At 34.3% G+C, this 23,943-nt stretch overlaps 2 protein-coding genes across 2 annotated transcripts in view; one reads left to right on the forward strand and one right to left on the reverse strand.

Annotated features, from left to right (window-relative positions):
- Positions 1-23,943, forward strand: part of Cpr73D (Cuticular protein 73D) — a 185,350-nt gene that overhangs the window by 16,850 nt on the left and 144,557 nt on the right. The gene's annotated exons all lie outside the window — the stretch shown is intronic.
- LOC142233360 (uncharacterized) lies at positions 18,117-18,989 on the reverse strand. The gene is made up of 2 exons (XM_075304257.1): positions 18,819-18,989; positions 18,117-18,761 (listed from the first exon to the last, which is right to left on the reverse strand). Exons 1-2 carry the CDS (start codon positions 18,819-18,821, stop codon positions 18,117-18,119), a joined length of 648 nt encoding a protein of 215 aa, XP_075160372.1. The 5' UTR covers positions 18,822-18,989.

Raw genomic sequence — 23,943 nt, forward strand, 5'->3', positions numbered from 1 at the left:
CGTTTGTAGAGAGAACTTCAGCACCTATGGTATCAAAATGGACTGAATTGTCTAAGTGAGCCTGAAATAATGGCCTGCCATTGTGCTTAGATTTTTTTCCTATCGTTAAAACAAAAACTGCTCAGGACACGAAGAATGTGTAATTGCTCGACGCAGAAGGTTGTCATCCTTATTCTCAACCCTGTGAAACCCCTACCACTATAAAATGGTTAAAATTAATGGGCAAGTCTATTTTGGTGTCTATGTACGCACTTAATGGGCCAAGGTGCTAAAGTCTTTCGAAATTTTGCGAAAATTTTGGAAAAATATGTAAACTTACCTTTTTGTTTCTGAACCTACCAAAAGTTGTATTTAGTGCATTCTTTGTAAGAATAAGAGCATCAGAAATCTGTAACTATTTTTATACCCTAAACCACATAGTGGTCAGGGTATAATAAGTTTGATCGGCCAAAAAATGTGCCTACCAGAAATATTGATTTTAGACCCCATAAAATATTTACCGATCGACTCAGAATCACCTCCTGAGTCGATCTAGCGCTTGGTGTCCGTCCGTCCGTCTGTCCATGTATTTGTTGTTCACAGGATTCCGGTCGCAATTATTAACCGATTTTGATGAAATTTGGTACAGGGAGTTTTTTGGGCACAAGGACGAACGCTATTGAATTTGGAAGAAATCGGATCAAATTTAGATATAGCTCCCATATATATGTATCGCCCCATTTCGACAAATGGGGTCACGTTGCGCGTTTTTTTCACACGGATCGTCACCAAATTTGGCAAAAGGTAATCTTTTCCATCGCCCTTCAAGTCTGCAAAATTTCATCCAAATCGGTTCAGATTTAGATATAGCTCTCATATATATGTATCGCCCGATTTTCCCAAATTTGGCCACAAAACCTTTATTTATCAACTGATCTTACTCAAAGTTGGCTAAATATAATCTTCTATAGCACTAACTATATGTGCAAAAAATCATCGAAATCGGTTCAGATTTAGCTATAGCTCCCGCCCGATTTTTGTAAATTTGGCCATAAAACCCTTATTTATTAACCGATCTTACCCAAATTTGGCTAAATGTAGTCTTCTATAGCACTAACTATATGTGCAAAAAATCATCGAAATCGGTTCAGATTTAGATATAGCTCCCATATATATGTATAGCCCGATTTTCCCAAATTTGGCCATAGAACCCTTATTTATTAACCGATCTTACTAAAAATGGGCTAGATCTAGTCCTCTATAGTACTAACTATATATGCAAAATTTCATCGAAATCGGTTCAGATGTAGATATAGCGCCCATATATGTATCACCCGATTTTGAAAAATTCGCCCCTAATAACCTTATGTTTGACCATACAGGCTTCATTTCTTAACTGATCTTACTCAAATCTTGCACAAGATAACATTTTGTGGTATTAATCAAACCTGCAAAATATTATGCAAATTGGTTCAGATTTAGATATAGCTTCCATATATATGCATCGCTCGATTTTCCCAAATTTGGCCATAGTACTCTTATTTATTAAACAATGTTACACAAATTTCAAATTTTGATGTACTAGCCGATCGTACTTATACGTACTTGTAGCTCTTACATAAGAATATTACTCGATTTTTACAAATTTGTATTTATTATCCACACTAATTTAACGATTTTCTCTTTTTTAATAATGGGCTCAATATTAGTGGCATACTAACTCCGTAGGTGCAATATCAACACAGCCAGTGTTGCTAGAAGTAGGGGAAATTCCCTATATGTAGGGGTTTTCTAATATTTAGCGTCTTGTAGGGACGTAGGGCCACAATGTAGGACATTTTCACTCAACACAATTTGTAATAATTTTTACATTTTGGTGGCTCTAGAGGAGGAAATTAGAAGCCGGCAAGGCTTGATCTTTAACAATGTGTGGTAAACTTTACTCCTGTAGAGAATTTTGTCAACATTTTATTTCTATAGAACATTTTGTCAAAATTGTATTTCTACAGAAATTTTTTTCAAAATATTATTTCTATAAAAAATGTTCTCAAAATTTTATTTCTGTTGAATTTTTTCTCAAAATTTTATTTCTATAGAACTTATTGTCAAAATTTTATTTCTATAGAAAAATTTCTCACAAAAATTTGTTTATAGAAACTTTTTCCAAAATTTTATTTTTGTAGAGATTTAACAAAAAAGATTACTATTTTGGGTAGAATTCTACCAACTGTGGCAACCGTGGTGGTAATACAAATTTATATTCTAAGTTATGAGCTATAGTCAGATTGACACAAAGCACCCATAGATATGTACCCCTTAATTTTCTTAAATATGCAACTGCGGTTTATCTCCCAGACCTATATGTTACCCCACAAATGCTTATGATTACTAATTCTGTAATGGTGGTTTAGGGTATGATATAGTCGGCCCCGCCCGACTTTCTATTTTACTTACTTGTTTTTTAATGAAGATAGATAGTCTATATAAAATTATTTATATAGACTCATAATCTAACCCAGCAAAAACTCCTATTACCAGGTATGAGTACAAGTATGCCTGCGCCAAATTGGTAAGAACTTCCTCGTACATGTATCAGTAGTAATACTTTTACACGGGCATGACATTGGAGGAAAGTACTTCCTCGCAAGCATACCAGCTCTCCAAAAATAATATCTTTACCATAAAGATACCCAAAAAGTGAGAACTCACCCCTGTTGTTTTGTAATCCAACACACTATACCACGCTCCACGACATGGATCTATTCAACGATGTTATTTTGTAATATAAATTATGTACTATACAATTTTAGAAAACAAAGGTATATTTTATTGGCAATTTTTTTTTCTGAAATGTAATTTGGCATTGCTTATCGCTACTATTAACGGTGCCCTCTGTAGAGCTGAACCCGGACCTCAAGATATGATTTTGATTACCGGTATTAATAGCAAGAATCACTTTTTGCAGACACAGGTAAGTTATTACTTCTAAATCCCAGGTAATACTGCAAGTAGTAACTTTTTGATTACCGGTATTACTGAAAGAATCACTTGTGCTTACCCAGTTTTTGCTGGGAAGGTATTTTATATATATTTCCTAACCACAATTTAGAATTTGGGTCGATCAAACGTATGTATTTCTTATTGTAGGTAGTCCGTATGTATTTATTTCTGGAGCTTGAGAATGGTATCTAATCCCCATTTGTTCTACAGAGACCAATTTATCGGCTTAAATTTTTACACCTATTGTTGGTTTTCTGGAAAATCCATTTTGAGAACGGACTCGTAGAACGTTGTTTTCAAAGCCGCAAAAACGTTATTCATTAAAGCCGCAAACGAAACCGAATTTTTCGTCACTCTGAAGATAACCCCATATTTCAAAAAAGTTAGGACTTATCACCTCCATTTACTCTTAACTATATCCCACTGTGCAATGTGGTACATTTCAGTGGAATTTTGGGAAAAAACCTACAAATATTTAAGTATTATTTTGGGTTATCCCCTGGAGAAATATTTAAAAATATTCTGATGCTTAAATGGATGGGATTGCGTTTCAGTCTGTCATTGCTTTATAATAACCGCAAAAGTGAAATGATTTAGATAGTATGAATCATAATAATATTATAGACGGCCTTTTATTGACAACAGTTGCATATTAAACAGCATACGTTCACGTTTATAAATTAAATTAAATGATCAATTAAGAATGATTACACAAGTAAAAAGCTAACAAAGGATTTGATGCTTTTTGACCCAGCCTTCAATGACGAAAATGTATATTATTCCTTTGATGCTATATTATTATACTCCAGCAAAATTGTGGTTCAGAAGGCACAACTTCAAAAGTACTACCAAAAATATTCTCCCAAAGATGTTAAAGCTTAATTTTGACAACCCAAGAAGTTTTTTTTTAAATAAATTTTTCAAATTTTGTAAGGAATAAGTTTAACTTTTTTGTTTCAAATACATTACCCGGAAGAAAAAGACTGTTTTTCATATGATTGGGTGTAAAAGTTATATGTTTGAACCATAAAGTATATATATATTCTGGGTCGTGGTGAAATTCTGAGTCGATCTGAGCATGTCCGTTCGTCCGTCTGTTGAAAGCACGCTAACTTCCGAACAAAACAAGCTATCGACTTGAAACTTGGCCCAAGTAGTTGTTATCGATGTAGGTCGGATGGATGTAGGTCGGATATTGCAAATGGGCCATATCGGTCCACTTTTACGTATAGCCCCCATATAAACGGACCCCCAAATTTGGCTTGCCATTCCTCTAAGAGAAGCAAATTTCATCCGATCCGGCTGAAATTTGGTACATGGTGTTGGTATATGGTCTCTAACAACCATGCAAAAATTGGTCCACATCGGTCTATAATTATATATAGCCCCCATATAAACCGATCCCCCGATTTGGCTTGCCGAGCCTCTAAGAGAAGCAAATTCCATCCGATCCGGCTGAAATTTGGTACATGGTGTTAGTATATGGTCTCTAACAACCATGCAAAAATTGGTCCTCATAGGTCCATAATTATATATAGCCCCCATATAAATCGATCCCCAGATTTGGCTTGCGGAGCCTCTAAGAGAAGCAAATTTCATCCGATCCGGCTGAAATTTGATACATGATGTTAGTATATGGTCTCTAACAACCATGCAAAAATTGGTCCTCATAGGTCCATAATTATATATAGCCCCCATATAAACCGATCCCCAGATTTGACCTCCGGAGCCTCGTGGAAGAGCAAACTTCAACCGATTCGGTTGAAATTTGGTATGTGGTGTTAATATATGGCTTCAAATACCCATGCGAAAATTGGTCGAAATCGGTCCATAATTATATATAGCCCCCATATAAACCGATCGCCAGATTTGACCTCCGGAGCCTCGTGGAAGAGCAAAATTCATCCGATTTGGTTGAAATTTGGTACGTGATGTTAGTACATGATATTTAACAACCATGCCAAAAGTGGTCCATATCAGTCCATAATCATATATAGCCCCCATATAAACCGATCCCGATATTTGGTTTTGGAGCCACTTGGAGGAGCAAATTTCATCCGAGTCAGTTGAAATTTGGTAAATTGTGCTAGTATATGGCCGTTAACAACCATGCCTAACTAGGTCCATATCGGTCTATAGTTATATATATTATAGCCCTCATATAAATCGATCCCCAATCACACAAAAATTGGTCTATATCAAGTTCATAATTGTATATAGCCCACATATAAGCGACCCCCATATTTCAATTCTGGCTCTCTACGTACCGTGCAAAAGTCCATATCGATTCGTAATTATTTGTAGACTTACCTATAAATACCTTTTTTTGTCTAATATATACCACGATTTAGAAAACGATTTAAGATACCACAACCCAAGTAATTCGATTGTGGATGACAGTCTTTCGTAGAAGTTTCTACACGCTCACAAAAAATCGCTTCTGTAACATATACTCCCAAACATATTTTGCTTCAAGCATATACATTTTTGGCTATTGCCCAAACATTTATATGTTTGATCTCTTCCAATATATAATATGTTTGAAAGCATATTGGTCTAAACAATATATGTTTGGGTAGTCAATTTCCAAACATTTTGTATTTTTGCATCCAAATTCAATAATGTTGTCTTCCAAAAAACAATATGTTATTTTGTGAACATATAATATGTTTGGAAGCATTTTGCACCCAAAAATATTATATGCTTAAAAAAATTCTCCCAAACAATATTGTGCTCAATATTTTATTTATTTATTTATATATTTACAATCATAATGAATTATGAAAATAAACAGGTAATATAGGTGCTAACAACATAGGTTTTCGACCTGAATGCTCAAAATTTTGTTTCTGCCTAATTGTATATTCCCCCACATCTTTCTCACTTCCTCGACATTTTTTAGTTCTTAGCACCTTTTTCTGTAATACAAACATTGTAGAAGAAATTATTCAATTTTTTTTATTTTAATTTTACCTTTTGCCGGACGGGGATTCGAACAGCGGACCACACAGTTTGTACACGCTCACAAAAAATCGCTTCTGTAACATATACTCCCAAACATATTTTGCTTCAAGCATATACATTTTTGGGTATTGCCCAAACATTTATTTGTTTGATCTCTTCCAATATATAATATGTTTGAAAGCATATTGGTCTAAACAATATATGTTTGGGTAGTCTAAGTTCCAAACATTTTGTATTTTTGCATCCAAATTCAATAATGTTGTCTTCCAAAAAACAATATGTTATTATGTGAACATATAATATGTTTGGTAGCATTTTGCACCCAAAAATATTATATGCTTAAAAAATTTCTCCCAAACAATATTGTGCTCAAAATTTTATTTATTTATTTATTTATATATAAATATATTTACAATCATAATGAATTATGAAAATAAACATGTAATATAGGTGCTAACAACATAGGTTTTCGATCTGAATGCTCAAAATGTTGTTTCTGCCTAATTGTATATTCCTCCACATCTTTCTCACTTCCACGAGATTTTTTAGTTCTTAGCACCTTTTTCTGTAATGCAAACATTGTAGAAGAAATTGTTATATTTTATAATTTTTTTTAATTTTACTTTTTGCCGGACGGGGATTCGAACAGCGGACCACACAGTTTGTAAGGATCAAAGAAATAGCTGATCAACTGCCCAAAGAAAAATAAAATGTTAATTTTGTAATAACAAGCCACAACCACCAACTTAATTCAATATCGCTCCCTGTTAAATAGCGCTCCAAGCTACTAAACACATATATGTTTAGAGGTTATTTCTAAATTAATATATGTTTGCATCCAAGCATATTATATTTACAAACATTTTATGTCCCAAACATAATATGTTCTAACATATTAACATATATGTCCCAAACATGTTATGCTAGTTTATGAACATTATATGCTTGCACTCAAAAATATTGTGTTTAAAAATTTGTGTTCCAAACATATAATGTTTATAGCCAAACATATGAAAAACAGTCTTTTTCAACCGTGTACGCAATCCATGGTGGAGGGTACATATGATTCGGCCTGGCCGAACTTACGGCCGTATATACTTGTTTTTGCTTTTAAACAACATTTGTAGCGTTAAAAGAAAAATTTGTTCTTATGAAAAGAAAATTCTACTTTCACTGTATTCATATATTACACATTCACATATGTCTCTATTTTAAAATACACATACTCTGAGTTACGATATAATTATTTACATTATATGCCCCTTTTCATCAAATGTCGACTTCTCGATTTTTCGTTAAAAGTGGATTAGTCGGGCGCTATGAACTACGGCCCCAGGAAAATAGGCCCCAAATTGGAAATGAAGTATGACCCCAAATTTGGGGCCCTTTTTCGTTATGAATACAAACCCCATGAACATGGGCCCCAAAAAAGAAGAAAATATGGAGTGTGTTATTTTTACTAGGCTAAAAATGAATAATAAAGTATTGTATGTGAATGATCAAAAAATGCTAACGTTTATAAAGGGTGATACGGTCAAAATTTGGTCAAGGGAAAACGCGTGTAAATCGGTGAAATCGTTTATTTAAAAAAAATCAAATTAAATTTCTTTTTCAAGTTCAATTAGTATAAAATTCAGGAAAAATATTCAGTTAGGCTTTTGCTTTTCCAAATCCGAATTGCCGGGCCTCACGCTTGACACCTGCCATCAGATTTTGTACAGCCACCTTGTCCACCTTCTTCGCCGCAGAAAGCCAGTTTGCCTTGAACTGCTGCTCGTCCTTAGCAGTTTTTTGGTCTTCTTTAGGTTCCGCTTGACAATAGCCCAGTATTTCTCAATTGGGCGGAGCTCTGGCGTGTTGTTGGCGGCGTACCACTCCATGGCCTTTTTACCGTAATGGCAAGATGCCAAATCCGGCCAAAACAGTACGGAACAACCGTGTTTCTTCAGGAAAGGCAGCAGACGTTTATTCAAACACTCTTTCACGTAAATTTCTTGGTTGACAGTTCCGGAAGCTATGAAAATGCTGCTTTTCAAGTCACAGGTACAGATGGCTTGCCAAACCATATATTTCTTTGCGAACTTTGACAGTTTTATGTGCTTGAAAATATCTGCTACCTTTCCCCTTCCTTTTGCCGTATAAAACTCCTGTCCCGGAAGCTGCTTGTAGTCGTCTTTGACGTAGGTTTCGTCGTCCATTACCACGCAGTCAAACTTCGTCAGCATCGTCGTGTACAGCCTCCGGGATCGCGCTTTGACCGTCGTATTTTGTTTATCATCGCGATTTGGAGTCACTACCTTCTTGTAAGTCGATAGTCCGGCTCGTTTTTTGGCTCGATGCACGGTTGTAGACGATACACCCAGCTTATTTGCGGCATCTCGGAGAGAGAGGTTAGGGTTTCGCTTGAAACTACCGGCAACTCTCTTTGTCGTCTCAGCGATCCAGACTTCCTGGCTGTCGACAAACGTTCCCCCAACAACACTTTAATTACATTTGTAACGGTTGATTTGGCAACTTTTAGCGATTTTGCTAGCTTGGCGTGCGAGTAGCTCGAATTTTCGCGATGCGCGAGCAAAATTTTGATACGCTGCTCTTCTTGCTTGGACGGCATTTTGACAACTGAAGAGTGAATTCCAAAATCAAAATAGGAGCAACATTCTACACACACACCTCCAAAATGAGGGGTGTTCAGGTTTTTTAAATGCAAAATTGAAAGAAATACGTCAAGTTTATATTGACCAAATTTTGACCGTATCGCCCTTTATACGTTATCAGTCTCTTTTATCCCAATGAAAAAAGAAGAATAAAATAAGTAATGTAATCGGTAACTAACTATGAATATGCAATGAAAAGTGCAGTGATAAACCAATTTCCCAGTGTACGCCTGAGTAATTGAGAAAAGCAGACACCACTTCCTAGACAGAATTTTCATTTTTTTTTTTTGTAGAACTATGTGGTCGACATTTAAAAGAGAGATCTTTTAAATGTGAGAGATCTTTAAAATTTTTCAATTAAAATTAGAATCCTTGCGAGGCCTTATTTTCTCAACTTGTATACTGGACTTTTATTAGTGGGAAGAAATGAAAGCAAAATATATTTTTTCAAAAAACCGCGCAATTTTTTGGAAACATATCTTTTGCTTTCATTTCTTCCCACTAACAAAATTCAAGTATACAAGTGAAATATTGTGCTAGAGCGGATTAATGGTGAGGAAGAAAAATACGTTGTAGCCAAGAAGCAATTATTATGGATGATACATATCTCCTGGATAATGCGAAAATTACTGTAAGTGACACCATACCCGAAACAACTCTTTCCGAAAATGCGAACTTGGCAAAGACAGATGCGGAAACAGAACCGACTGCGAAGAAAAGTGTTGATGAAGATAATGTCCAACGAAAGTAACAAAAGCATGGAATAATTTTTATCGATTATCTTGAAAAGGGAAAAACCATCACCAGTGACTATTATATGGCGTTATTGGAGCTTTTGAAGGTCGAAATCGCGGCAAAACAGCCCCATATGATGAAGAGGAAAAATGTTGTTCCACCAAGACAACGCACCGTGCCACAAGTCATTGAGAACGGTGGCAAAAATTCATGAATTGGGCTTCGAATTGCTTCCACACCTACCGAATTGTGCAGATCTGGCCCCCAGCGACATTTTATTGTTCTCAGGCTTCAAAAGGATGCTCGAAGGGAAAAAATTTGGCTGCAATGAAGAGGTGATCGCCGAAACTGAGGCCTATTTTGAGGCAAAACCGAATGAGTACTACCAAAATGGTATCAAAAAATTGGAAGGTCGTTATAATCGTTGTATCGCTCTTGAAGGGAACTATGTTGAATAATAAAAACGAATTTTGACAAAAAATGTGTTTTTCTTTGTTAGACCAGGGACTTATCAGCCAACCTGTTAAATAAGTTTTGAAGCTTTAAAATTCAAACAAGTTTTAAAATGAAGTAACTATGCGATATGCATTTGTTAAGCTCACGGTTTGAAAATTGGCCCCATATCAATTGAAAACAGTTCCCAAAGAAATTTTAGAGCCCTTTTTTCATTGGGAAATTTTAGGGTTCATTTTCATTATGCAGCAGAACCCCAAAAAATAAATGAAACACGACCCCAAAAATGAACAAAATTTCGTGTTGTTGTATGGCATATAATTATTGGGGTTCATTTTCATTAGACAAAGTGGGGCTCATTTTCATGGGGCCCATATTCATAGTGCAGATTTGTCGAAAATGGCCAATATCAAAATTCGATTTGAATCGATTTTCAAAAATATGGAAAGTCACGTAATCGGATATGAATTTGAGAGCAATAGAAGTCTATGAGTCCCTTCAGAGTTTTAAACAGGAAGGAGCTTAATCCCTTCACTGCAATAAGACAATTCCAATTTCAAGAGCAAAATGTTATTTCTTCACGGGGAAAATGTAACATGTTTGTTTGTTTGTATGAAATGTTGTGACAGATTTTGAAAATTGCCCAAATAAATTCTGCCAATAACTGTTTGCAATATTTGTAGATTCCAAAGCAATCAAAAATATACGACTTCCGTCTTATAACACACCAATTTCTTTGGGATCTATATTTTTCTTAGGGTTCTATCTAAACTAAAAATTTATAAATCTCACTTGTCATCAGCACCAAATATAGTTGAATGCAATTTCAAATATGTTTGACAAATGATTGTGATTTTCTACGTTTGCACTTGTGAGTAATTACAAATTAATCGCTGTGAAAAAAGCGCGTAATATTTTTCACTTTTTTAAAGAACAGAATACAATTATGAAACAATGGATGAATCGAAACAATGGAAAGTAGAGTCTCGTTATTGAAAAAAAAAAAATCAAAATTAAAAAATTGCATGCATAAAATGCCATGATGTAAAAAAACGCCAACACTTAGTAACTAACAATAGATTGTAAAGGTTAGATATCTGTATGAATGAAGACAATTAAAACGGATACACACAACATTGAATATTAAAAAGAGACGATTCAAATGTGGCGCTTATGTAGTGCTCTAGCCAATAGTCATCCATCTAGCCAGATATACAGACGGATGGACGGACGTATAATGATATAAAGCTAATGCCAGTGACCAGAAACCCTTATCAGAAATCATAACACTTTTTTAAACGTACTAAGTTCTTTTCCAAAGTCTGATCTTAGCTTAAATTGTGTAATACCAGCTATCCAATCATCATTTATCATTCTTATGTTGGCTTTACAAAAACCCAGAGATCTGTAATGGTCGAATGGGAAGACCATAGAAAAAACGATTAATAAACGTTTTTTCAAATTCATATTTACAAGAATATTTGAAACACTTTTGAAACAAAAATCAAATCACACAAGCCAAAAAATCCAGATACCTTCGAAGGGGCATAAAACCAAACACCGGAGATTGCGCCAAAAAAAATCATTAGCCAAAACAAAGCATTTAGCAGTCAATTAGTGTTTTGAATATTTTTTTGTGTATCACATAACTTTTTTCGTAGAGTAGCAGAATCCACAAATTGTTTGTTTCGCTTCAATTGTAGACTTTATTTGAGGAAGAGATGAGAAAAAATTAAAATCAGTGCAACCTTAAAACAATCAGAAATGAACGATACTGATAAACGGCCAAGTTCGTTGAAAATGTTTACATCAGAGTAGTGATGGTCAGGTGATGGAAATGTGCGTGACGGAAGAAAAACATCTTAATTCACATGTGCGTCATAATGGAATTTAATTTTTTTAGATATTGTAAACAGAATCAAAAAAGTACGAAAAAGCTAAAGATGGAGGGAGCCAACTACTGATCTCATGGGAGCCACTGTGGTATAGACAAAGGGTCATGGTTTCAATCCCATTTTCGAAGAAACTGTATTTTTTTTATCGGTGGATTGTGAGAAACTAATGCTCCTGACATTTCTGAGCATTTCAAAGATTCTCTTCTTACGGTCTCGTCTTTAAAAAGGCAGTCTCTAATCATCAGGCAGTACTCATTGATAAGAGAAGTGCTCAGAAGTATGTGAGCGTCTCGCCAATTGATGCAAGAGTATGATAAAAGAAATTTCGTATCGTGTAGTATATTTTCGTAAATAACATCTGTTGAAATTTCTGCCAAAGTGGACTTGTATTTTTTTGATTCTAGAAAAATATACAGATAGCAATATTTGTCGGTGTTTCGATGAATATTTTTGGTGTTAAAAACAGTGGGCTGCACCCGATCAATCTTGCGAAAACTATTCCATCGGCCGAAAAGTGATAGCAAACTTCTAGAATTTAAAAGATGTGATCCAGATGGACAACCTGAGTTGGGGAATAAAAAGTGGGGTTTCACCATGACAACGCACCGATTGCTAATAAGAACCGCATTGACGCGGTAAAATTGTTCAACGAACTTCTGCGCCATGTGTATTGAGGTAAAATGAGACTATAGATCAGAGAGTCCACTTTTTGGATTGACTTATATTGACTTATGGAAACTTTAAGTAGCGGGATAATCGATTTGTAACGAAAGAATTTAAATTGAAAGTGTAACCTGATTTAGATATTTTTTATGCGGGCGAAAAGTCGAAAGTCTGGTAATCAAAAGTTGATTTTTCAATAACCGCAAACGGCGAAAAGTCGACATTTCCCACTTTGCAAAGTGTCGATATTGAATTTTCTAAATTTTCAAAAAGTTATAATTACAATCAAAAAATAAATTGTAGTGAATACTTATCGATCACGTCTCATATTTATGTCTCTACACTCAACAAAAAGTGAACTCTCTATTTCACTAAAGCCAATTTAACTTTATTTTAGTTCATGGAATTATTATGTTTGGAGAAAGTTTCCTTTACTCTAATAATTTTTTGTGTACGCTAGTTAAATTAACTAAAACCGAGGAAAAAATATACTCAAATGAAGCATAAAAATTAACTAAATTAGTGTCTTCCACAAATTTCGTTAAATTTGTAAATTTTACCAAAAATGCGTCCATCATGAACTTCGTATGTCACTAAAGACATTCTTGCAATTTTGAACTCAAAGTTTTTCTTTCAAACTACAAAATTTTCTTTAACAACTTTATTATTTTTATGACATCGGCGTGACGCCAACGTTTGTAATACTGTTTAGTTAAAATTTTCTACAAATATTGAAAATTTTCTAAAATTAACCAAAGTTTTCTTCCTGGAGGGTTCACTGTTTTTTCAGTGCATCGTTGTATTAATACACATATCTATATATCCAACAATATATTAAACAATTCTTGAATCTTCTGTATCTTGCTATTCGTTGGACCAACCAATATGTCAATCAATCTATTTATTTATCTTTCTCTCTATTTTTATACCCACCACCATAGAATGGTGATGGGGGTATTTCTAAGAGAAATTCTAAGACTATATAACGATGTCCGTCTGTCTGTTGTAATCACGCTACAGCCTTCACTAAACAAGCTATCTTGCTTAATTTTTTCACAAACTCGTTTTTTGTCTCCAAGCAGGTCAAGTTCGAAGATGGGCTATATCGGTCCATGTTTTGGTATAGCCCCCATATAAACCGAACCCCCGATATGAGGTCTTGGGCTTTCAGAAACCTTATTTTCTATCCGATTTACCTGAAATTGGAAATCTAAAGGTGTGTTAGGACCACAAACAGGTGTCCCGAATATCGTGTGTGTCGATGTATGGTTTGCTGTAGCCCCCATATAGTCCGATCTCCCGATTTTACTTCTTGAGCCTCCAGAAACCGTAATTTTTATTCAATTTGAAGGTTTTTAGGACCATAAATAGGTCCCCATTTAACTCCTTGGGCTTATATAAACCGTAGTTTTTATCCGATTTGCCTGAAATTGTAACGGATTTAGTTTTTATCGCTCAATTTGGTAATGCCTCCATATACACGCAAAGAAAAACAAGTATATACGGCCGTAAGTTCGGCCAGGCCGAATCTTATGTACCCTCCACCATGGATTGCGTAGGAACTTCTACTAAAGGCTGTCATCCACAATCGAATTACTTGGGTTGCGATAACACTTGCCGCTGGCAAGGTATCGTAAAACTTTTTAACACTGTCTTCTAAATTGTAAGTTAGCCCATACGGGGTATATATTAAACAAAAAAAGGCCGATTAAATACGTATATAATCTAGTTTGACAAAATTTTCTATAGAAATAAAATTTTGACAAAATTTTCTATAGAAATGAAACCTTGACAAAATTTTCTATAGAAATAAAATTTTGACAAAATTTTCTATAGAAATAAAAATTTGACAAAATTTTCTATAGCAATAAAAACTTGACAAAATTTTCTATAGAAATAAAATGTTGACAAAATTTTCTATGGAAGTAAAATGTTGACAAAATTTTCTATAGCAATACAATTTAGACAAAAATTTCTATAGAAATAAAATGTTGACAAAATTTTGTATAGAAATAAAATTTTGACAAAATTTTGTATAGAAATAAAATGTTGACAAAATTTTCTACAGAAATAAATTTTTTACAAAATTTTCTATAGAAATAAAATTTTGACAAACATTTCTATAGAAATAAACTTTTGACAAAACTTTCTATAGAAATGAAATTTTGACAAAACTTTCTATAGTAATAAAATTTGACAAAATTTTCTATGGAAATAAATTTTTGATTTATTTTTGGCGATATGGACCAATTTTTGTGTAATAAGTCATCGGCTATATATAACTAAAGACCGATATGGACCAATTTTTACATGGCTATTAGAGGCCATATATTGACAAAATGTACCAAATTTCAACCGTATCGGATGACTTTTGCTCCTCCAAGAGGTTCCGGACGTCAAATCTGGGGACGGTTTATATGGGAACTATATATAATTATGGACCGATATGGACCAGTTTTTGCATGGTTGTTAAAGACCATATACTAACACCATGTACCAAATTTCAACTGGATCGGATGAATTTTGCTCTTCCAAGAGGCTCCGGAGGTCAAATCTGGGGATCGGTTTATATGGGGGCTATATATAATTATGGACCGATATGGACCAATTTTTGCATGGTTATTAGAGGCCGTAAACTATCATCAGGTACCAAATTTCAACCGGATCGGATGAATTTTGCCCCTCCAAGAGGCTCCGGAGGTCAAATCTGGGGATCGGTTTATATGGGGGCTATATATAATTATGGACCGATATGGACCAATTTGTGCATGGTTGTTAAAAACCGTATATTAAGACCACGTACTAAATTTCAACCGGATCGGATGAATTTTGCTCCTCCAAGAGGCTCCGGTGATCAAATCTGGGGATCGGTTTATATGGGAGCTATATATAATTATGGACCGATATGGACCAATTTTTGCATGGTTATTAGAGGCCGTATACTAACATCAGGTACCAAATTTCAACCGGATCGGATGAATTTTGCCCCTCCACAAGTCTCCGGAGGTCAAATCTGGGGATCGGTTTATATGGGGGCTATATATAATTATGGACCGATATGGACCAATTTTTGCATGATTGTTAGAGACCATATACTAACATCAGGTACCAAATTTCAATCGGATCGGATGAATTTTGCCCCTCCAAGAGGCTCCGGAGGTCAAATCTGGGGATCGGTTTATATGGGGGCTTTATATAATTATGGACCGATATGGACCAATTTTTGCGTGGTTGTTAGAGACCGTATACTAAGACCACGTACCAAATTTCAACCGGATCGGATGAATTTTGCTGCTCCGGGAGGCTCCCCAAGCCAAATTTGGGGATCGGTTTATATGGGGGCTATACGTAAACGTGGTCCGATATGGCCCATTTTCAATACCATCCGACCTACATCAATAACAACTACTTGTGCCAAGTTTCAAGTCGATAGCTAGTTTCGTTCGGAAGTTAGCGTGATTTCCACAGACGGACGGACAGCCGGACAGACGGACAGACGGACAGACGGACGGACGGACAGACGGACAGACGGACGGACGGACGGACATGCTTAGATCGACTCAGAATTTCACCACGACCCAGAATATATATACTTTATGGGGTCTTAGAGCAATATTTCGATGTGTTACAAACGGAATGACAAAGTTAATATACCCCCATCCTATGGTGGAGGGTATAAAAACGTTTGGAAAACGTGTACCGAAAACGTTTTTCTTTTGTTAGAGTTTTTTGAATTGCTTCGAAAATTTAAAACTTTTATCACCAAAAAAATTCGTTTGTTACAAAATTTTTATTTTTTCAATAAAAAAAGTTATTTTTGAAATAACAACACAGTCCATTTCGTTTATATCAAACACTGTTCTTTTCTGACTTTAGGTCTTTAATAAGACACATTTTACAGTTCAAAATTTAATATAGTACAATGTAATGTTGAACATTTTTTCGGAATCTTCCGAATATATCTGGAATATATGTAAAAAAAAACAAAAGCAAAAAAAAAACTTTGGCCGAAGCAGGGATCGAACCCACGACCCTTGGCATGAGAGTCGGACGTAGCTACCACTGCTCCACGGTGCCAAACTAAATGTTTGTTTCTGTTAAATAAACTTTGTTTATTCGGTTCGTGGGCGCCGCAAGCTATGCTATATAAATATAACTTATATGGATATTTATCTATTGATGACCATAACAGGTACATAGCTCAGTGGTTAGTGTGTTGGCTTACAATGTGCATGGTCCGCGGTTCGATTCTCCGTCCAGGCGAAAGGTAAAAAAAAATTTTAAAAATTTATAAAATCGTATAATTTCTTCTATATTGTTGGTATTACAGGAAAAGGTGTTAAGAACTAAAAACCCTCGTGGATGTGAGAAAGATGTGAGGGACAATGCAATTAGCAAGAAAATAATGTTTTTTTTTTTGTTGAGCTAGTCTTTATGAAATTGTTTTTACATCCTGGAAAAGAATAAACGTTTATCACAAAAAGTATATACTTTTCTTTCAAATACACTTCCTTACAGCGAAAAGCAAATGAGAAACGAACTTTGTTTGTCTAAAATTTCGTTTGGGAGGAAAGAATTATTTTTTTGAGTGTAGACCGATTTAACTTCTTAAGGGTACCAAGGCGCACTGATCATGAAAATAGCTTGAAACTGAAAGTAAAATTTCCAAATCTATAGATTTTAGATTTCAAATCATACATTATCAAGTAACCCGCTATATATTATCATGTAACACGCTACGACGAAGAGTTTTCAAACGTAACTGTTATATTTGATTCATGGTGGTGGGTATTTAAGGTTCGGTCTGGCCGAAATTACTGCTGTATATACTTGTTAATCTATTTAAATATTATCTATATATTTACCTAGCTATCTAACATATGTACTTATCTGTCAACTATCTACTTATAAGTTTGTCAGATCTTTTCCAGCGGTGATGCTTTTGTGTCACTTAATGCCATACATTTTAAATTTTTAGTACCACCTTTTTGTCATCTTGTGGCCCGTTTTGATTCCTCTTATTGTGAAATATTTTTTGTAAATTAAGTTAACGGATATGATCGGTGTCTTGTCGTATAGCCAAGTTTAGACTCTCAATACTATATTTGTAAATACTTTCCCTTCTCATATCATAATGTTTTCTAGTGGACTCGTGTACCACTTGAAAATATGCTGAGAAAATGTTCTATAATAGATAGATATGCTATATTATGCTATACTATATATTACAAGCAGGGGGCTTCGATTAAATACAGGCTTGAAAAGCAGCATTTTCATAGCTTCCGGGACTGTCAACCAAGAAATTTACTTGAAAGAGTGTTTGAATAAACGTCTGCTGCCTTTCCTGAAGAAACACGGTTGTTCCGTACTGTTTTGGCCGGATTCAATCACGAAATTAATTGATCCAATTATTTTTTTAAATTGAAATGTCTTCAATCACAGAAACGATATTATTAATAAAAAATTAATTAAAAGTCAATTAAAAAATTAATTGATCCAATTAAAAAGTTAATTGATACTATTAATTTGTGTGATTGATTTTTGTTTCAATTAAAACATTTGTTGAATCAATTAACTTTTTATTTGAATATTTTTTAAAACTTAATTGGAAAAATCTTCGTGAAATTTTTTTTTGTGTGTATCTATATATTTATCTTTACTGAAGAGATCGATAAACACCTTACAAAATTTGCTATATTGTTCACATATTTTTAATTTTATTAATTCCTATAAACTAATTTTGGTATAAGACATAAGGAAGCGATAGCTTACATTAATAGTGGTAGCCATCAGCATCCAAATAACCATTTCCTTGCTCAACTTCACTTGAGTGTATATCATTGCTCACAAGTTCCTTAGCTGGTGGAATATATTTATTACTGAAGTCATATCCTTCGTAATGATAGTCCTCAGGATTACTAATATTTATGGTGGTTTTGGGTGGTAAATATTTCTCGGTGGTATTGCGTTCAGGAGGAAGATATTGTTGGGTTTGAAGTTTAGCAAACACTTCCTGATGATATTCATTTTTTCTACTTGGTGTGGATGGAGTAGGTGATGCAGGTAAGGGTTCGCCAGGAGAATAGTATTGTGGAGGAAGATATGATCTACCGATTTGGGGTTTTATTCTTGGACTTCGACTGTTAATCAAAAACATAGGGGTAGGTTTGATGTTTGTCAGACGTTCGGAAGTTGAGTTGCTAAGTTTCATAGATGATTGCGGCGGTGGAATGTAGGATGCAAGTGGTGGCGGTATGTGTATGGTGGTATGCTTATTATCTGGCTTATCAAGCGTAGCTAATAGATGAGAGTTGGGAAAATAAGGTAAATCCACTATAACATCTGACGAAGTATTATCATCTTTATCCTCTGCCTTGGCAGCTACTACAACCAAGGTCAAAGATAGCAAAATGTATTTCTGGAATTAAAGAATAAGGTTTTAAATGTCGTTTATTATTTTCTTTAGAGAACTCACCATTTTAATTATATCCTATTATTTGTTTTTAGCCAGAACAGAGTCTTTAAGATTGTAGCAATTAAAAATATGTAAATTTGTTTTTAAAATAAATTTAAATGGCATATATACTATAGATGCGCCACATCAACACCATTCACAATAACAATCACCTTCGCATTCCGTCTTTCAGGTTTGAGGAATCAACTAAGACTGAAGTGGAATTCGTTAGACACATTAAAGTTCAGTTGAAGTTAAATGAATTTGTTTGTATTTATCTGTGTCTGCATATACCCTAAAAGATGCTGAATTCTTAACACTTGGGAGTGGTAAATTTAAATGGGGCTTTGTTTGCCATTGTATGGTTATTTTTATAAAAATATAAACTTCATTAGAAAGTTTCTTAAACAACAACAACTCACAGGCTGCAAACTAGATTTGACAGGATTAAAGCACGTGGCCTTTTGAAAATTTTAATACTGGTTTCAAAATCCTATCCGAAAGGTCTAAATATTTAAAGCGAAATGAGGGATCTTGACCAGCTCAACAATAACTCGTAAAAATGTTTAAATCACTTTTTTTATTTATTAATGGCATTAGTTTCTAGAAAAAAAAAATATTTTTTAAAATAATTTGTGAACGACAGAGGATTGGCGCTCTAATTTTAATAGTGGTAACCATCGTTATTCAAATGACCACTGTGGTCATCAGAGTGTGGGGGAATGTAGGTATTAGTTGGCTTGGGTGCTGGGGCATGATGGTGTACAACAGCTGGAGCTTCATGATGTACAGCAGATGGGAAGTTATGGTGGACAGGAGCTGGGGCATGATGAACGGGAGCTGGTGCGGGATGATGGACAGGAGCTGGGACATGATGGTGGACGGGAGCTGGTGGGATATAAGTGTTTTCGGGTTTTTTGGGAGCTGGTGCAGGATGATAGACAGGAGCAGGTTGAGGATGATAAGCTGGAACTGAAACTGGATGGTGAACTGGAGCTGGGGCAGGATGATGGACAGGAGCTGGGGCAGGATGATGGACAGGGGCTGGGGCAGGATGGTGGACAGGAGCTGGGGCAGGATGGTGAACTGGAGCTGGGGCTGGATGATGGACTGGAGCTGGGGCTGGATGATGGACTGGAGCTGGGGCAGGATGATGTACAGCGGCAGGGGCAGCATGATGGACAGCTCCATGATTTGAATGATGTATAGGAGCTGGATGATGCACTGGAGCTGGAGGAATATAAGAATTCTCGGGTTTCTTTGGTGGTGAGGGAGGGATATATGTATTAGTTGGATGTTCATGTGTTATATGCAATTGGTTATGAGGTGGTGAATAATCGTAGCCATCTTCGGCGGCTCCAGCGAAAGCTACCAAAAGTGACAAACTCAAAATTAGAAATTTCTGGAAGAAATAAAAAAATATAAAAAATATTTTTTTTAACTCTCTTCCTATTGAGAATTGATAAATCACTTTCTTTGCCCCACTTACCATTTTTTCTATGAATGCAATTTGGACCGTGCGCTTATGCGAACACAATAAACTCTAGACCAGTTCTGATCTTCCCATTATGCTGTTTTGCGTATTTATATGAAAGTGTATAAAAAACAATTCCAGATATATTATCTTTTGAGATATTAAAATTTTAGTTGATTCTACTATTATTTCCAATTAATGTTGCATAAAATGTCTACTCTTAACTAAATATGTATATGTGTTTTCTTGTTCTGCCATATAAACCCCCAAGAGATGCTATTAAAACAAATGAAACAAAAATTAACGAAATATGCTGTACGCATGACAATCGAGAAGCAATATATTACTCAGCTATGTTTGTTTTTTTTGCGTCTTCTTTACATAATCAAAATCATAATTTTAATAATAAACGGGTCTTCGGGCAAGCATTTAAATGCAGATAGGACAATCAATACTAAATGTGGTTTATCTAGTTAGCTGACTTAAATTTTTTAATTATGTATAATAATTAATAGGAGGTATCTTAAATTAGAATTTAGTTAAGTTTATATTTTCCAAAAATATTAAAGTGAAAAGTGTATATCATTCTTAAAATTAATTTATTTATATAGAGCGAAACGATTTATTCTATCTTCACTCTTCTCTACCCAAACTCAAATCCTATTTACATTTCCATTAAAATATCATATATAAATCCATATATAAAAATCATTAGCTCTCTATATTGAGCATATTACAAAACAAGTAAGTAAAGTAGAAAGTCGGGCGGGGCCGACTATATCATACCCTAAACCACCCTTTCTGAATTAGTAAACATAAGCATTTGTGGGGTATCATTGATATAGGTATGGGAGATAAACCGCAGTTGCATATTTAAGAAAATTAAGGGGTAGATGTTTATGGGTGCTTTGTATCAATCTGACTATAGCTCATACACGCTCACAAAAAATCGCTTCTGTAACATATACTCCCAAACATATTTTGCTTCAAGCATATACATTTTTGGGTATTGCCCAAACATTTATATGTTTGATCTCTTCCAATATATAATATGTTTGAAAGCATATTAGTCTAAACAATATATGTTTGGGTAGTCTAAGTTTCAAACATTTTGTATTTTTGCATCCAAATTCAATAATGTTGTCTTCCAAAAAACAATATGTTATTATGTGAACATATAATATGTTTGGAAGCATTTTGCACCCAAAAATATTATATGCTTAAAAAAATTCTCCCAAACAATATTGTGCTCAAAATTTTATTTATTTATTTATATATTTACAATCATAACGAATTATGAAAATAAACAGGTAATATAGGTGCTAACAACATAGGTTTTCGACCTGAATGCTCAAAATTTTGTTTCTGCCCAATTGTATATTCCCCCACATCTTTCTCACTTCCACGAGATTTTTTAGTTCTTAGCACCTTTTTCTGTAATACAAACATTGTAGAAGAAATTATTCAATTGTATTTGTAAATATAATATGCTTGTTTGCATCCAAGCATATTATATTTACAAACATTTTATGTCCCAAACATAATATGTTCTAACATATTAACATATATGTCCCAAACATGTTATGCTAGTTTATGAACATTATATGCTTGCACTCAAAAATATTGTGTTTAAAAATTTGTGTTCCAAACATATAATGTTTATAGCCAAACATATGAAAAACAGCATTTTTCATCCGTGTAGTCAGTGTTGCCAGGGAAAATGTTCGGTTTACCCTACAAGGACAAAAAAATTCCCTACTTTCCCATACATTCCCAAACAATTTTCCCTACAATATTTTTCGTTAAATTTAAACAAATTTTACAAAGCAAAAATGGTTCTAAGTACTTTATTATCTTAAAACATGAATATGCAACGTGTATAACTTAGTATATTAATTTGTATTACCATCACGGGTGCCACAGTTGGTAGAATTCTACCCAAAATAGTATTATTTTTTTTTGTTAAATCTCTATAAAAATAAAATTTTGGAAAAAGTTTCTATAAACAAATTTTTGTGAGAAATTTTTCTATAGAAATAAAATTTTGACAATAAATTCTATAGAAATACCTTTTTGAGAAAAAATTCCATAGAAATAAAATTTTGAGGAAATTTTTTATAGAAATAATATTTTGAAAAAAATTTCTATAGAAATACAATTTTGACAAAGTTTTCTATAGAAATAAAATGTTGACAAAATTTTCTACAGTAATAAAGTCTTGACAAAAATTTCTATCGAAATATTTGTTTGGTAAATTTGTGGTAAGCTTCCAATTTTATTGGATTTTTTTTGACACGAGTGGTAACTGTTGGCTTCTAATTTCCTCCTCTAGAGCCACCAAAATGTAATAAATCCAAATTTGTAAAAATCGAGCAATATTCTTATGTAAGAGCTACAAGTACGTATAAATACTATCAGCTAGTACATCAAAATTTGAAATTTGAGTAACATTGGTTAATAAATAAAAGTATTATGGCCAAATTTGGGAAAATCGAGCGATGCATATATATGGAAGCTATATCTAATCCAATTTGCATAATATTTTGCGGGTTTGATTAATTCCACAAAAGTTTACCTTGTGCAAAATTTGAGTAAAATCAGCTAAGAAATGAGGCCTGTATGGTCAAACATATAGTTATTAGGGGCGAATTTTTCAAAATCGGGCGATACATATATGGGAGCTATATCTACATTTGAACCAATTTCGATGAAATGTTGCAAAGAGGACTGGATCTAGCCAACTTTGAGTAAGATCGGTTAATAAATAAGGGTTCTATGGCCAAATTTTGGAAAATCGGGCTATACATATATGTGGGAGCTATATCTAAATCTGAACCGATTTCGATGATTTTTTGCACATATAGTTAGTGCTACAGAAGATTACATTTAGTCAACTTTGAGTAAGATCGGTTGATAAATAAGGGTTTTATGGCCAAATTTAGAAAAATCGGGCGGTACATATATATGGGAGCTATAGCTAAATCTGAACCGATCTCGATGATTTTTTGCACATATATTTAGTGCTGTAGAGGATTACATTTGGCCAACTTTGAGTAAGATCGGTTGAAAAATAAGAGTTTTGTGGCCAAATTTGGGAAAATCGGGCGATACATATATATTTGGGAGCTATAGCTAAATCTGAACCGATTTGGATGAAATTTTGCACACATGAAGGGCGATGAAAAAGATTACTTTGTGCCAAATTTGGTGACGATCCGTTTGAAAAAAAGCGCAACGTGACCCCATTTGTCGAAATCGGGCGATACATATATATGGGAGCTATATCTAAATTTGATCCGATTTCTTCCAAATTCCAATTCAATTCGTCCTTGTGCACAGAACCAAATTGTACCAAATTTCATCAAAATCGGTTAATAAATGCGACCGGAATCCTGTGAACAACAAATACATGGACAGACGGACACCAAGCGCTAGATCGACTCAGGAGGTGATTCTGAGTCGATCGGTATATATTTTATGGGGACTAAAATTAATATTTCTGGTAGGCACATTTTTTGGCAGATCAAACTTATTATATACCGAAAAAAAGTAAACTGTTTTATAGGAAGAATAAACTAACTCGTACGAAAATTGAACTAAATTTTACTCCACATTTTGAGATTTCCACAAAGCGTTGTTAAAACCAGGAAAATTTAATGCCCCGTTGGACTT

Source organism: Haematobia irritans, chromosome 4, assembly GCF_050003625.1.
Source record: "Haematobia irritans isolate KBUSLIRL chromosome 4, ASM5000362v1, whole genome shotgun sequence".
NCBI lineage: Eukaryota > Metazoa > Arthropoda > Insecta > Diptera > Muscidae > Haematobia > Haematobia irritans.